Source organism: Eucalyptus grandis, chromosome 1 (genome assembly GCF_016545825.1).
Source record: "Eucalyptus grandis isolate ANBG69807.140 chromosome 1, ASM1654582v1, whole genome shotgun sequence".
NCBI lineage: Eukaryota > Viridiplantae > Streptophyta > Magnoliopsida > Myrtales > Myrtaceae > Eucalyptus > Eucalyptus grandis.
This window is the reverse complement of record NC_052612.1, coordinates 20,648,632-20,661,223: the sequence shown is the minus strand read 5'-3', so window position 1 is coordinate 20,661,223 and position 12,592 is coordinate 20,648,632. Positions and strand designations below refer to the sequence as shown.

At 38.0% G+C, this 12,592-nt stretch overlaps 2 protein-coding genes across 12 annotated transcripts; one reads left to right on the top strand and one right to left on the bottom strand.

Moving 5' to 3' along the window:
- Positions 1-171: 171 nt before the first annotated feature.
- LOC104419103 (high mobility group B protein 1) lies at positions 172-3,008 on the bottom strand. Its single transcript, XM_010030683.3, has 8 exons — positions 2,826-3,008; positions 2,149-2,247; positions 1,823-1,945; positions 1,664-1,721; positions 1,525-1,569; positions 1,171-1,251; positions 999-1,079; positions 172-499 (listed from the first exon to the last, which is right to left on the bottom strand). Exons 2-8 carry the CDS (start codon positions 2,214-2,216, stop codon positions 437-439), a joined length of 519 nt encoding a protein of 172 aa, XP_010028985.1. The 5' UTR covers positions 2,217-2,247; positions 2,826-3,008; the 3' UTR covers positions 172-436.
- Positions 3,009-7,097: 4,089 nt separating this feature from the next.
- Positions 7,098-11,922, top strand: LOC104419186 (mitochondrial inner membrane protease subunit 2). Of its 11 annotated transcripts, none has more exons than XM_039303526.1 (7): positions 7,098-7,278; positions 7,429-7,558; positions 7,945-8,116; positions 9,709-9,956; positions 10,103-10,175; positions 10,715-10,880; positions 11,515-11,922. In XM_039303526.1, the coding sequence occupies exons 4-7, from the start codon at positions 9,776-9,778 to the stop codon at positions 11,641-11,643; spliced, it is 549 nt and encodes a 182-aa protein (XP_039159460.1). In that variant the 5' UTR covers positions 7,098-7,278; positions 7,429-7,558; positions 7,945-8,116; positions 9,709-9,775; the 3' UTR covers positions 11,644-11,922. The 11 variants fall into 11 exon arrangements, with proteins under 11 accessions (XP_039159460.1, XP_039159471.1, XP_018726383.1 ...); XM_039303537.1 differs by lacking the exon at positions 7,945-8,116 and adding an exon at positions 8,148-8,253 and having other exon boundaries at positions 7,098-7,289; positions 9,800-9,956; XM_018870838.2 differs by having other exon boundaries at positions 7,098-7,289; positions 7,954-8,116.
- Positions 11,923-12,592: the final 670 nt, after the last annotated feature.

Genomic DNA, 12,592 nt, shown 5'->3' with positions numbered 1-12,592 from the left:
GAAGTGTGTATTGTGCATCCAAGGATCCCGACCAGACTGACAGCCTTCGTTATGGGAGTCGAGTTGCTTCAACCAGAAAAGCACTACTCTACAATACAAAAAGCAGAAAATAGAAGAGCAAAATTTGCCAGCTTTTGCACGTGCATGGTCATGAAACTAGCCAACCAAGCCTTGTAAGCAACAAAATGCTAGACCATAAACGGCGGAGACATAAGATAGATTATGTTACTTGGGTAACAACAACAAGCACTTTCTGTGGACCAGAACATGTTATACAACAAGCCATAGGAATCTGGCCAAAGCCAAAAAAACAAAAAACAGAATTTAGACTCAGGAACCAGAAGTGCCATATGCGAGCTCAACGCATCGTATACCTACAGTCCAGAATTGTCCACAAGATGACCTATTCGACCAGGGAGTTCCACAACATCCTTCTTCAGTCCTCATCGTCGTCGTCATCATCGTCTTCCTCCTCTTCTTCCTCATCCTCCTGAGCCTCCTACAGCCCAAAACAAATACGTAGGGGTGGATCAATCCACGGCCAATGCAAGAGACAAGATGCATCATTCTATGCTAACGCCTGCAATATTATCTATTTATTGTACATCCTGTTTTGGAGGCATTGTAATCATGTTAAAGCAATATGAGCTCTAAAACAGTTTCATGATGGACCAAAAACTTTCCCCAAAATTTTCAGCTGTGCAGTTTAAAGTTTCTTCCCCCTCAAGTGCAATGGTCACATCTCTCTCGACACTTTTTTCTCTGGTGTGGCATTCTTTGCCTAGTACTAATATATGGAAAGGCACCAAATAATAGTGAAAAGGCAACTTTCAAATATGCTGTGGTCATGCCAACAGCGTAAGGACAGTCACAAGCAAAGTTTCACTCCCAATAGGAAAGACGGAAAGATGATCACTCAATCATCTCCAAAACCATTCCATGATGATATCTAGGAACAAAAATAATGCTGGAAATCATAACCACAAATTAAAAGATACCTCTGCACTAGCTTCATCTTCATCATTGACTTCGGATTTGGACCTCTCTGATTCCTCATCACCATCTTCATCCACGCTCTCCTATCACCGTGAGTAAATAAAGGTGTTTAATAGCCAGCAAAATGCCAACAGAAAAACTTGTTGCAATTCAGATAACTGTAAGATGGTTTACCTGCTTCTTGTTGTAGGCGTTCATCAGCTTTTCATACTCGGTCTTCTTCTTTGCAGCCTTGGCTTCATATGGGGCTTTTTCCTTTAAAAGATGCAAGAAGAGCGCAATCAGAAACTTGAAAGCATCTAAATATAGACTGAATTCTTAAAGGCGAAAGGCCAAAAACCCCTGCCAAGATAAAGACAGGCCATGAATCATTGGAGCCAAAAGCTCTTTGAAACAAGCAATGTTGGTTCTAAATTATAGCACCTAATGCTACAATGCCACCTCCCAAGACTGCAACACATTTATTATCAGCAAACATCCCGCCGACATCAAGTGTTAATACAGGCATCTGGAAAATGTCATGCTTACCGCCTGAGACATGGATTTCCACTTCTCTCCTCCAGCTTTCCCAACCTTCATTAAAACATTTCAGTTAACAAATCAATTTCATCAATAATTCACACCAAATGGATGGCAGACAATAGATAGTGAGAGATTATGTTCTTACAGCTGATACAGCCTTTATGTTAGGATTCTCCTTCTTGAAAGTTTTCCTAAACTCCTCTCTGTAGCAACACAAGATTAATAAGAGCTACATAAACACCCACCCACCCACATGCACAGATAAAAACAAACCCAAAAAGGAGGAGGACAAGAAGATACACACAGAAACACAAAGAAAGCACTGGGAGGCCTCTTTGGTTTATTAGGGTCTTTCTTGGCCTGTTTATCCTTCTTGACTTTCCGCTTGCTTTCAGGCCTAGCTGCTGCCTTTCTCTTTCCAACCATTCTGAACACAACAGAGAAACATAGGCTATCAGTACCCCCACTAAACACATTCATGCAACTGCTCTATATGACATTACATACTAGAGTAGGCTAAGTGAGGCGGTTGCCTCGATGAGGCCAGCCGCTGAAGTGCTCTATGATCTTACTACAGGAATTGATCAGACACAGTATAAGTTTTCGAATCGAAAGGAGCAACTGCATAACCTGTCATCAGCAGGCTTCAAGGCTTCCCTTGAGCTCCTGGCCGGGCCCTTGCCCTTCGTAGTCTTCATTACCAAGTTACAAGTTCTTCCTCGTCCAAAACTACAAGATCAAAAGCCAAAGAAAAAAAGAAACAACTCAGGACACAAAATACCATTTTCGGACAGGAATTTAGGCAGACCCCATATGAACAAAATCAAAAAGTTTTCGAATTTCACTTTGATAAGCAATCAAGCAAGAGTAGCAGGCCACTGGAATTGGCAAAGCACAAGTGGTCGGTAGGATATTGAGCAAAAACTACAAGGAAGCGAAAAAACACACGATTTTTTTCAGCCAGCAAAAATCAAGAAAACCCATTTAATGCAAGGGAAAAGAAACTGCAAGCTCAAGGTTCTGCATCTATCTAAAAAGGGTAGCAATTCTTGCACAATCGGCAATTTCCAAGACCCGATTCTTCATATTCCAACCTTACCCACGAGCAACAGATTGACAGTCCGACAAGCATCATCAACCCACGGCGATTCACACGACAGTACCCAATAACTAATCAAACCAAACCAACTAGTCCCTCCTACAAATTCTTCGAAATTCTTTTTCTCAACAGTGACAGAGAAAAAAAGAACCAAACAAAAGATACAGTCTTGAAATCGAACCAACGAAGAAAGGAAATCGAATTTTACCTTCAAGAAACGGAGCCGGGGAGGCGAAAACTTTCAAGGGGAGATAAATCGGGGCGTGAACGAGAGGTATCAAGCGGGGAATATCATCTTTTGATGGGGATCGAACGTGAACAGGGGAACGAGAAAGAGTGAAAAAAAAAACAGGGGAGGAGAGAGAGAGAGAGAGAGAGGGTTGAGAAGCTGATGATGTTGCGGGAAGGAAAGAAGGGTCTAACCAAAAAGGGACGACCGGGAGCAGCCGGTGACCCGCGGCAGGTTGCCGCCAGCCCATGACCGGAGCCCTGTGTGGGGAGGAATCTAAAAAGACAGCGCTTTAACCGACAATAGCCGGTCTCGGGGTTCGAGAAAGGGAGCATCGTCTTCTCAATGATCGCTTTCGCTTGGTGTTGGCATTTAGGCCTTTCGAGGAGGAGGAGAAGGTGAGGGAGAAATTGCCTAAATTATTTTTTTTTTTTAAGTTTTGATAATTGCACAGGTAGAGAGAGAGAGAGAGATATTTTCATTAGTTATCCCCACCCCAACTCACATGTGGTGAGTGAGTCTGGTGACCAATGGAGAGATATTTTGTGGACGCTCCCGCGCGGCGACAGGTGTCGGGCTCGGCTCCTGGGCCGATGGGCCCGGCCCAAGGCAAGTTCGATGGCATCGGATTTTATAAGCCCGATGTCAACTCCCTGCTATTGGCAACCCAAAACGCTCTATAGAAATTTTCTGATAACTTAGATAAGAAGATAAAGATCAATGATGGGTTTAATATGTCTGATTCAAGACGATCTTACTTTTCAACAATGCTGCCATTGGCCCCATTAGCTATCACGGCTGTGGTGGTCACCAAATTTCTCTTTCTCGACAAAAGGCAACCACTTGATAATGATCATGACCAGTGAAGATGATCGTTACGATAAACAGAGCTATCATGTAATAATATAGATTTTCTTTTATTTAATAAAAAGATAAATATATCACTATGCAAATATTTTATTATCAATCAAATCATATCCTATTTGCTCGTCATGAAGTGACCTCACAAGGGTTGCCACTTGCAATGCTAAATCGTTTAATTAGTTCAATTAAGTTATAAATATTCTTCAAAATGTGAAATCAAGTCCTTTCAATAAAAAGTACTAAAAATTTTCAATGTATTACTTTAAAATTGCAAATGTGACAATCTTAAATTGCCCTTCCAACATCATTTTTGGATTTAATTGCATTCGCCAATAAAAAGGTGGAGGACTTAATTGCACTTTTAAGTAAATATTTTAGAATTTAAGTGAACCAATTGAAAAGTTTAGTGCCCGGTTGCATTTTGTACATAAAGTTTGGAGCTATGGTACAATTTTCCTAAATTATCATATTTCTCATGATTCTACACGATTGAATTGAAACATATAATCTTTAATTTGATGAGTAATTGGTAGTAGTTAGGTTATTAAAACAAGTAATGTCAATTTCATACAATCCTCTGTTTTTTTTTTTTTTTTTTGGATAGAAATACAAGATTATGTTTGTTTTGTAAAAAATAAATGATTTGAAAGATAGTTTCCTAAAAATTATTACTACATCTTTTACAAAAATGAATGAACAAAAAATATTTTCAATGTCCATAAAAATATTTGGACATAAACCATTAAGGATAATCAAATTTTTATTAGTGATTAATTATTCAAGTGATATAAATAATTATTTTTTAGGAAAACATTTTCAAAACAATCATTTTTCGTGAAATAAATAAAACTTAAATTGAGAAAAAAAATGAGAGGTCATGCATAGCACCAACAAATAAACTACTTTCCGGCAATGAACAAACTAACAAATAGTTAAGTAGGAGTTCAATTTAAGAACTTAATTTTAGGTTGTCAATGTAATAAGGCAATAATTCTGTCGACAGGCGAATAAAAGATTTCAATTTGCGATATCAAGATTTTGCCATGCATATAAGGGCCTACAATACCTCGCTTACAGGAGTAGCTCTTGTTGAATAATATTTAACGTTTTGTGAACAACATACTTTAGTTATTTATGATCGGTCTTTTCTTTTACGAAGACCACCCGATCGCGAAGCTTTTTTGAGAGATGCTTTGTATTTGCATTCACAGCTTTTTGAAAAGAGAGGATAGATTAAGTTCTCTTTTAGGCTAAGGAAATATGCTTGTCTTACCAATAGTGGAGACCTTTTATGACACGCGGACAACGTTTACTTTTTAATTGCAACGCGATCACAACAATTTGATTTTAATTTCAATATAAAATGTCACAGTATAATGCTATTTTGAGCAAGGGATCATATTCCTTTTTAAGATTTTATAGGGAAAAAATATATACCTCTCATCTGATCTCATGGTCGCTTACGTACATCTATTTTGGTATATATTATTCACATATTTCTAAGCAAAACCCCACACCCAACAGACCAAATTATCACTTCTTACAAACTCATATTAGCATATTGCTCAGGGTTTAGGACAATAATTACTAAATCAATTATAGACTTATTGTATAAATGTTGATTCGCTCCTATATTTTTTAATTTTACCAATGTAAATCTAATTTTTTAGCATATTTTTTTAATTAGTCATTCCAATTAATTGTCTCCAAAAATCACTAACATGGCATTAAATTTTCGTTAGCCATATTACATGGCACGATGACATGAATAGCTTTACTCAAAACCACAATTTACATGGATCGCCGAGTCAACAATTTGTGGTGATAGTTGTTGGAGAGGATTACATTTGCAATTTTGTTAATGTAGTCCTAAATTTTGCACAACATTTATGACTATATTGACAAAAGTAAAAAGTTGAAGCACGACACGACACGATATAACATATTGACACGTTGTTTTTCAAAAAAGGGAAAATGTCACAAATGGTCCTTGAACTTTCATCTAATATTCAATTTCATCAATGAGCTTTCGATTTACTCAATTTGGTCCCTGAACTTTCATATAATGTTCAATTTCATCCTTGAACTTTCGATTTGCTTAATTTGGTCCATAAATTTTCATCTAATGTTCAATTTCATCCATGAGTTTTCGATTTGCTCAATTTGATCCCTGAACTATTAACAAATATCCCATCTAATCCTTACGTTTGTTCAAATTGTTAAGTGATGACATGGAGCATTAATTGATCATGTGGAACTAAGTTGGATTACTAGAATTATGAGTCAATATATATCTTAAGAAAGGAAAAAAATTAGGGGACGGCTAGAGATGAGAGCACCGATCACAAAAATAGAGATAATAAGTGGTTATATATCTCTTTTTTAGATGATGGCCACAATTTGACTTGTTTTAAAGGTAATTTTCATGTGGATATTCCACATGTCCTTTTTTTATTTTATATTTAAGAGACTAAAAGTTATGTAAGACAATTCCATTAACTTTAACTAACGGAAGAACGAAATTAGTCAATTTTCAAATAGTCAAGGATGAAATTGAACATTAGATGAAAGTTCAGGGACTAAATTGAATAAATTGAAAGCTCAAGGATGAAATTGAGCATTAGATGAAAGTTTAGGAACAAAATTGAGCAAATCGAAAACTCATTGATGAAATTGAATATTAGATAAAAGTTCAGGAACTATTTGTGACATTTTCCCTTCAAAAAATAGAGAATTTCGACATATTGAAACACATTATATATTAAATATATGTTATATATATATATATATATAAAATAAATTATCATTTTTATGATTATTTCAATTAAATTAATTTGATTCAAATTCAGAAATAAATAAATATTAAAAAAGAGCCTATAATGAATTTACATTGAAAATATTAATCCATCATTTGTTTTTTTTTTGGTAAAATTAATTCATCATTTGTTAATATCATTTATTGTTTCGATTTTGAATGACGCCGTAAGAGGAGCGGCACTCACTGAGAGGAGGGAGAATTGTGTCGGAAGTGAGAGTTACAAATGAAGAAAATAAAAATTTTCTTCTTTCCCCTTTATTATTTTTATTATTTTTTTTTTTTTATATATTTGCATTTTGACCGCTCATTTATTAAAATTAATTCCATGCATGTTAAAATGATATGTCGAAGCGTGTTAAGAGAGCTGACCATGTGTTGGATTTTCGACACCTATTAATCGAGAGTTAGGGTGTTTGAAATAATACGAAGGTTTTTGAAAAATATCAGTGCTTCCTAACTTTTCTCATGCTATTATAATTTTTCAAATTTTGACATAAAATCAAAATTTGCTTTTTTACTTTATAAAAAGCAATAAAGCATGCTTTATTCTTTAAGGAGGTTGCGTAATTAATCAATAGTGAAGGGGCGAAAAAGAAAACCGGTGGCAACCTTCTTCGCGCTTCGTCTCCGGTTTGTCGCTGTAGCTCCCGCCGTCGCGCATCTCTCATTAGTCGTCCGCCGCCGCTCCCGTTGCGCGCCGTCGTCGCGCGCCGTCGTCGCGCGCCTCCGTCGCTTATCTCTTCCCCTCAGGTCTGATCTAAGTAAGCCCATTTCCATCTCTCTCTCTCTCTCTCTGTCTTGAGTTTTTTTTCCCTTGTCTTGGTCTTCATCGTAGTTCCATAGAACGTCGTTTCTTCCGCTCTAAGCTGTTCGATTCGGCGTTGGTGGGTTTGATTCTAGGATCTCGGATGAGGGTGTTGTGGGGTTTTTTCATTGAGCTCGCCGCGGCTCTGAAAAATTTGATCTTGGGCGTTTCTTGGTTGCGGGGGTTTCATCATTGGCCTTGGTGAATTCAAGAGACATTTCAAAGGTGAGAGCTTCGATTGTCTGGAATGTGAATTTGGTGGGCTGGGGAGGTTCCTCTGCGAAACGAAGTGGCCTTACTTGTTTTGAGTGAAAGGCTGCGTTTGCTTGTGTTGTTAGCTTGCTGAGGAAGAGAGTGAGACGGGCTACAGTTTGTTGTGCAAAAGAAACAAGCAACGATTGCTGAATCCTTATTCCGGAAGGAAATGGGAGCGAATTAGAATTAACTATTATGCTTTTGGGTAATGATGCAGATTTCTGGATCATCTTTTTTAACGTATGGTATCTTTATTTCTCTTTTGAAAGTTTGGTATCTGCTCTGCTCTCTTTCTGTCAATTAGTACTGCGGACTTCTTGGTTGATTAATCCTTCTTTCTTCACGCTTCACTGAAGCGGCTTTAGTCTCCAGCTCGTTGCTGTAGCTCCTGCTGTCACGCAGCTCTGATCAGTGGGGAGCTGTATAATCCCCTCTCTCTCTCTCTCACGCACGATAGTTTTCAAGATTCATCGCCACTGATTCCAATCTCTGAAATTCCATTATCTTTGGCAGCCACAACCTAATTTGGTGAGTTTCCTTTCATCACTTTCTTTGGCAGTTTCTCTGGCGTTGGCCTTGTCGCAAGATTTTAGCACATCATTTGCGGATGCTCTGAAATTTCGCTTCTTTCATAGAAACTTTTGGTATCTGGTTGGTTCTTGGCGGTGAGTTTTTGACAATGATTTGGATTTCGACCTCTTCTCTACTGGGTTCCCAGCTTTTGTTCTTCTGTCATCATTGCGGTTGATTTGATTAAAATTTTTGTTGTTTTCTCACTTGTGCATTTTCCAGTAAGTGGTGGAATTGGAGTCAGGGCTTGTCTGGCTTATTTTGATGTGAAATGGTGGTGATGTTACGGGACGTTGGGGAAATATGGCTAGTTTTCTTGCCCGTGGTTCTCTATGGATATGTAGCTCCTCTCCTCTGTATTTCTGAGTATGGTGAGATATGTCACAGAGATATTGGGCACGGGATTAGTAAATTCGACTTTGAGTAATTGTTACACAGGTCAAACTTCATGCACAGGAATCCTAGATTACTGTTGAATCTTCTTTGCCCTCCACTGAGCTAGGCACGGGCCATTCACCATTCTTCCTTGTCCAATATCTTGCCTCTGATGCATATCTTGTTTAATTATTCTACTGTAAGTCTGTAACTGCTGTCACGATTTGACTCACCTTTTCGCTGGGTATTGTTTTGTCGGGAAGCAAGAACCTTCCACTTGTAGGTGAGACATGAAGTTAACCAACCAAGGCAACCACCAACGGCCACAATCAGATAATGGAAGCTAGAAGAGAGGATTTGAAAACTGTAGCAACACCAAAATCAATGTGGAAAACCCTTTCTATGTAAAAGGAGAAAAACAATGGGCAATGGAATCTACTAATCCATTTCATTAAAATACATGAGGTTCAACCACACCTAGAACATGCAGTGAGCTCTTCCATACACAAGCTATTACAACACCCACTGCGAATTACAAGCATGTGCTAACCACTTTCTCTAAGAGCTAACATTACTTACTTGGAAGCTTGGTACAACTTTGTAGAAGAAGAATTAGAAAACTCACGCTCATGCCTTCCATCATGAATGCAAAAGCAACCTTGAACGAGTAGAATGCCCTAAACCCTCTATCTCTCTTTTCTCTCGTGTCTTCTAATTTTCAGACCACCCTAAGACTAGCGAGAAGCTCTCTTAGAAATAGACAGGCTACAAGGCCATGGGCTTAAGATACAACTCATGGGTCTGGCCGATTTAGCAAACACACATAGACCAACATGTTTAACATTGTTTGGGGCCTTGGTGGTGGATGTTTTATGGTGCAGTGTTCTGAACTGGCTGCATTACCATTCTGCAGTTTCTCCGTATGGCAAATTCTTGTAGGTATATGAGATTCAGTTCAGTTGTCGTCTCTCAATCTTGAGTGTCCTTTGTTTTCATTTTGTCCATTGTTAGGTCTATTCTAGATGGCAACTTCTTGTCATTGACTTGATTCTGAAAGTCATCAAGAATGTACAAGCCTTAATTGAGGCATATTTCTTTATGCCTTATGTAAATTTCAACTTTCTTCTGGGAGTTATTGCTTTCACTATTGAGGAATGCCAATGCATTTCTGATAGGCACTTCCTGTTCGTGTGGTGCTTGCTGTTGATCATACTGCATGATATAGATGGCTTGAAGGAGTTCATGAAGTTTGTCTATTCACAACAGGACTTTGCTATGGGAACACGAAGCCTTTTATGGGATATCACAAAAAAGTATTTTACAGTTGGTTTGATTGGGCTTACTGTTTCAGATCGATATGCAAGTATAGTGTCTGTTCGTGGCTCGTCTATGTCTCCAGCATTTAATCCAAGAAGTGACACCAGTTAGGTACCAGTGTCCTTTGATGTTTCTACAGATGATTATTTGAAACATTATGAGCTCAAGATCACTCAAATTGTGGTGAACTGCTTTATTATCTTTATGTGTCCAAGTGTCTATGATGCTGACCGATAGTCGCTCTCAGTGCAGATGACTATGTGTTGGTGGAGAAATTTTGCCTTGACAAGTACAGATTTTCACATGGTGATGTTGTAGTCTTCAGGTAACTGTCTCTTTCCTGTTGTTGATGCTTAATTTGTATTTCAAAACCAGTGTACCTCACTGCTTAGGATCTGTGCTATCTGATCTGGTCATATCATCTCACAATTACAAGATACATGGAGCAAAACATGCTGCAGACATGATATGTAAAATTCTGATACCATATAAACCACTTGCTGTCATTATGCACATGAGGACCCTTGACGAATTTTTGAGATTCAAGACACAGACTGGGAAGGGCTGGACCCTTGATGTTGAAGACCTCATCAAACTACTAAAATGTAATAATAGCCTATTAGATGTCTTAGAACCTGTTGTGCCAAAAATGGTTTTGGTGTGGGATCTTAATTCTCTGACGTCAGCATCGACCTTGGAAATAGCAGGGGAGCCTATCATTGAATCTCCTCTTTTTGGCAATCTTCATGTTCTATCAAGATTGGGTGGTGAATTTTAAGTAAATTGAAATGTGGTGATCATCTGTGTAACTACTCTTTCAAGCATCATTTTGCTTCTGTAATCTGATTACGAAATCTCTTGCAGCTCGCCAAGCAATCACAAGGAGAAACACATAAAGAGGATAATAGGATTGCCAGGTGACTGGATAGGAACACCCAATATGGACGATGTGTTGAAGGTTCCAGAAGGACATTTTTGGGTTGAGGGAGATAATTCTGTTTCTAGTCTGGATTCAAGATCCTTTGGCCCGGTGAGTTGGCAGTCTTTTCTTACATTTAGGTTTTTATATCACAGCTTATCTGTATCATATTGACTAGCCACTAAAGTTGTGACTCGGTAATGTCCTGTGGGAATTTTTGTTTTCTCAACGATCTTGTAGACTTTCTTATCTTAATAGGATGGAGAAGTTGTACACAAGTTGCCACCATGGAATGCTAAAAAAAGTTTCTGATCTTTTAAGTTACTTGGATAATTTCTCTGGAAGCCGTAAAGAGAGTTTTGCATGATAGAACATTGTGTTTTTGGAACAACTAGTGGTTGAAGTTTTCAACATGTGACCCGAATGAGCTGAGAAATCCTATTAATAATCAGTGCCTTAGACGTGTAGATTATATTTACTTTCAAGACTTTTTGCGCTTGCATTGATCCCCTTGCTTAGGTACAATCTTTTTGTAATAATTTGTAGGAGTTGGGTGTTTACTTACACGCAACTTGCCTTTGCTTTAAAGTTTACTCTTATGCTATGTCGGTTCTTCTCTGAGGATAATGTCAACATGCTTCTGATGAAGTGTGGAGGCTTATTTGCATGTGGTTCACGCAATCTATATGTGGTCTAGATGTAATCTCTCATTTCATTTAATGGATTTAATGCATTTCATTGGCAGATCCCTCTAGGTTTGATTCGTGGAAGAGTGACCCACGTTGTATGGCCACCTCAGAGAATGGGTCGTGTTGAAAGAGAAACTAATCAGCGTCCACTTTCCTCCTTACAAGATAGGCCCGAATTCTACTGAGGCTGGAGTGAATTTGTTGATCATTTTATCGGTTGTCTCTTCTAAGCATCAACCCAGTTTTATATACTCTTATTTCCTTTTCATGGGTCAGCCATTAAATTTTGGCTTCATTCCGTAATTCTCAACTTCATCTATCAGTCTTTGAAATGCTTAGGTGTAAAACAGGCTTTTGTAAATTTAAGATTTACTACTTTCTTCTGTTTCACATCACCAATTTTGTATTTGAAGAGATTAGTCAATAATTTTTGGAGAAAATGGAGGAAAATTGTTGTATGTTCATGTTGGGAATCTGTTGATTCATTCATTTTCCAAAACACAAGTGCTCATTCATCATCTCGAGTACTGTTATAATAACCATTCCAGGCCTCTCTTTTACTTGTACTCGGGATGTTCTGGATTTTACTGAACACATCTCGGTGACCGGTCATTGTTTTGCTTCTTTAATTCTTGTCATGCCTTTAAGAGACCGAATTTGTGCATTTCATTCGCATATGGTTATTTATTATTGTATGTTTTTCTGAAATCAGATCCGGGTTAAGAATCTTTTGGTCATTATTTGCCCAAAAAGTTGCCCAAAAAAAGAGGATTTGGGCTTTCAACTTTGATTGAAAGGCTTCAAGCAAACGATGATTCTCTTCTCTGCAGATTTGAGGCCCCCAAGCCCAAAACAATAAAACTAAGAGCAAAGTGGCTATACTATAGAAAACCTGATCTTTTTGTGTTTTACCTTTTGGTTCTGGGTGAAATTCTTGTGTATGACAGAGTGAAATTTAGATTAGGTTTCAGTTTCATGCCTTCACTATGATTTCCAAGTGAACTTCTCAGACTTGAAATCTTTGGTCGGGCAAAATAGAACAAACCTGGGATCATGCTGGATTAATTTGTAGTTTTGCTTGGCTAAGAAATCGTTACACCCGAGCGTGGTGTCTTGTTCTGTTCTGCCTGTTCG

Coding starts and splice junctions, on each gene's coding strand:
- LOC104419103 (XM_010030683.3), bottom strand. CDS start 2,216: ATGAAGACTACGAAGGGCAAGGGCCCGGCCAGGAGCTCAAGGGAAGCC. Junction 1,722..1,822: donor AGTGCTTTCTTTGTGTTTCT/GTGTGTATCTTC, acceptor GTGTTGCTACAG/AGAGGAGTTTAGGAAAACTT. Junction 1,252..1,524: donor GGAAATCCATGTCTCAGGCG/GTAAGCATGACA, acceptor CATCTTTTAAAG/GAAAAAGCCCCATATGAAGC.
- LOC104419186 (XM_018870804.2), top strand. CDS start 9,632: ATGCCTTATGTAAATTTCAACTTTCTTCTGGGAGTTATTGCTTTCACT. Junction 9,957..10,102: donor TAATCCAAGAAGTGACACCA/GTTAGGTACCAG, acceptor CTCTCAGTGCAG/ATGACTATGTGTTGGTGGAG. Junction 10,176..10,714: donor GGTGATGTTGTAGTCTTCAG/GTAACTGTCTCT, acceptor AATCTCTTGCAG/CTCGCCAAGCAATCACAAGG.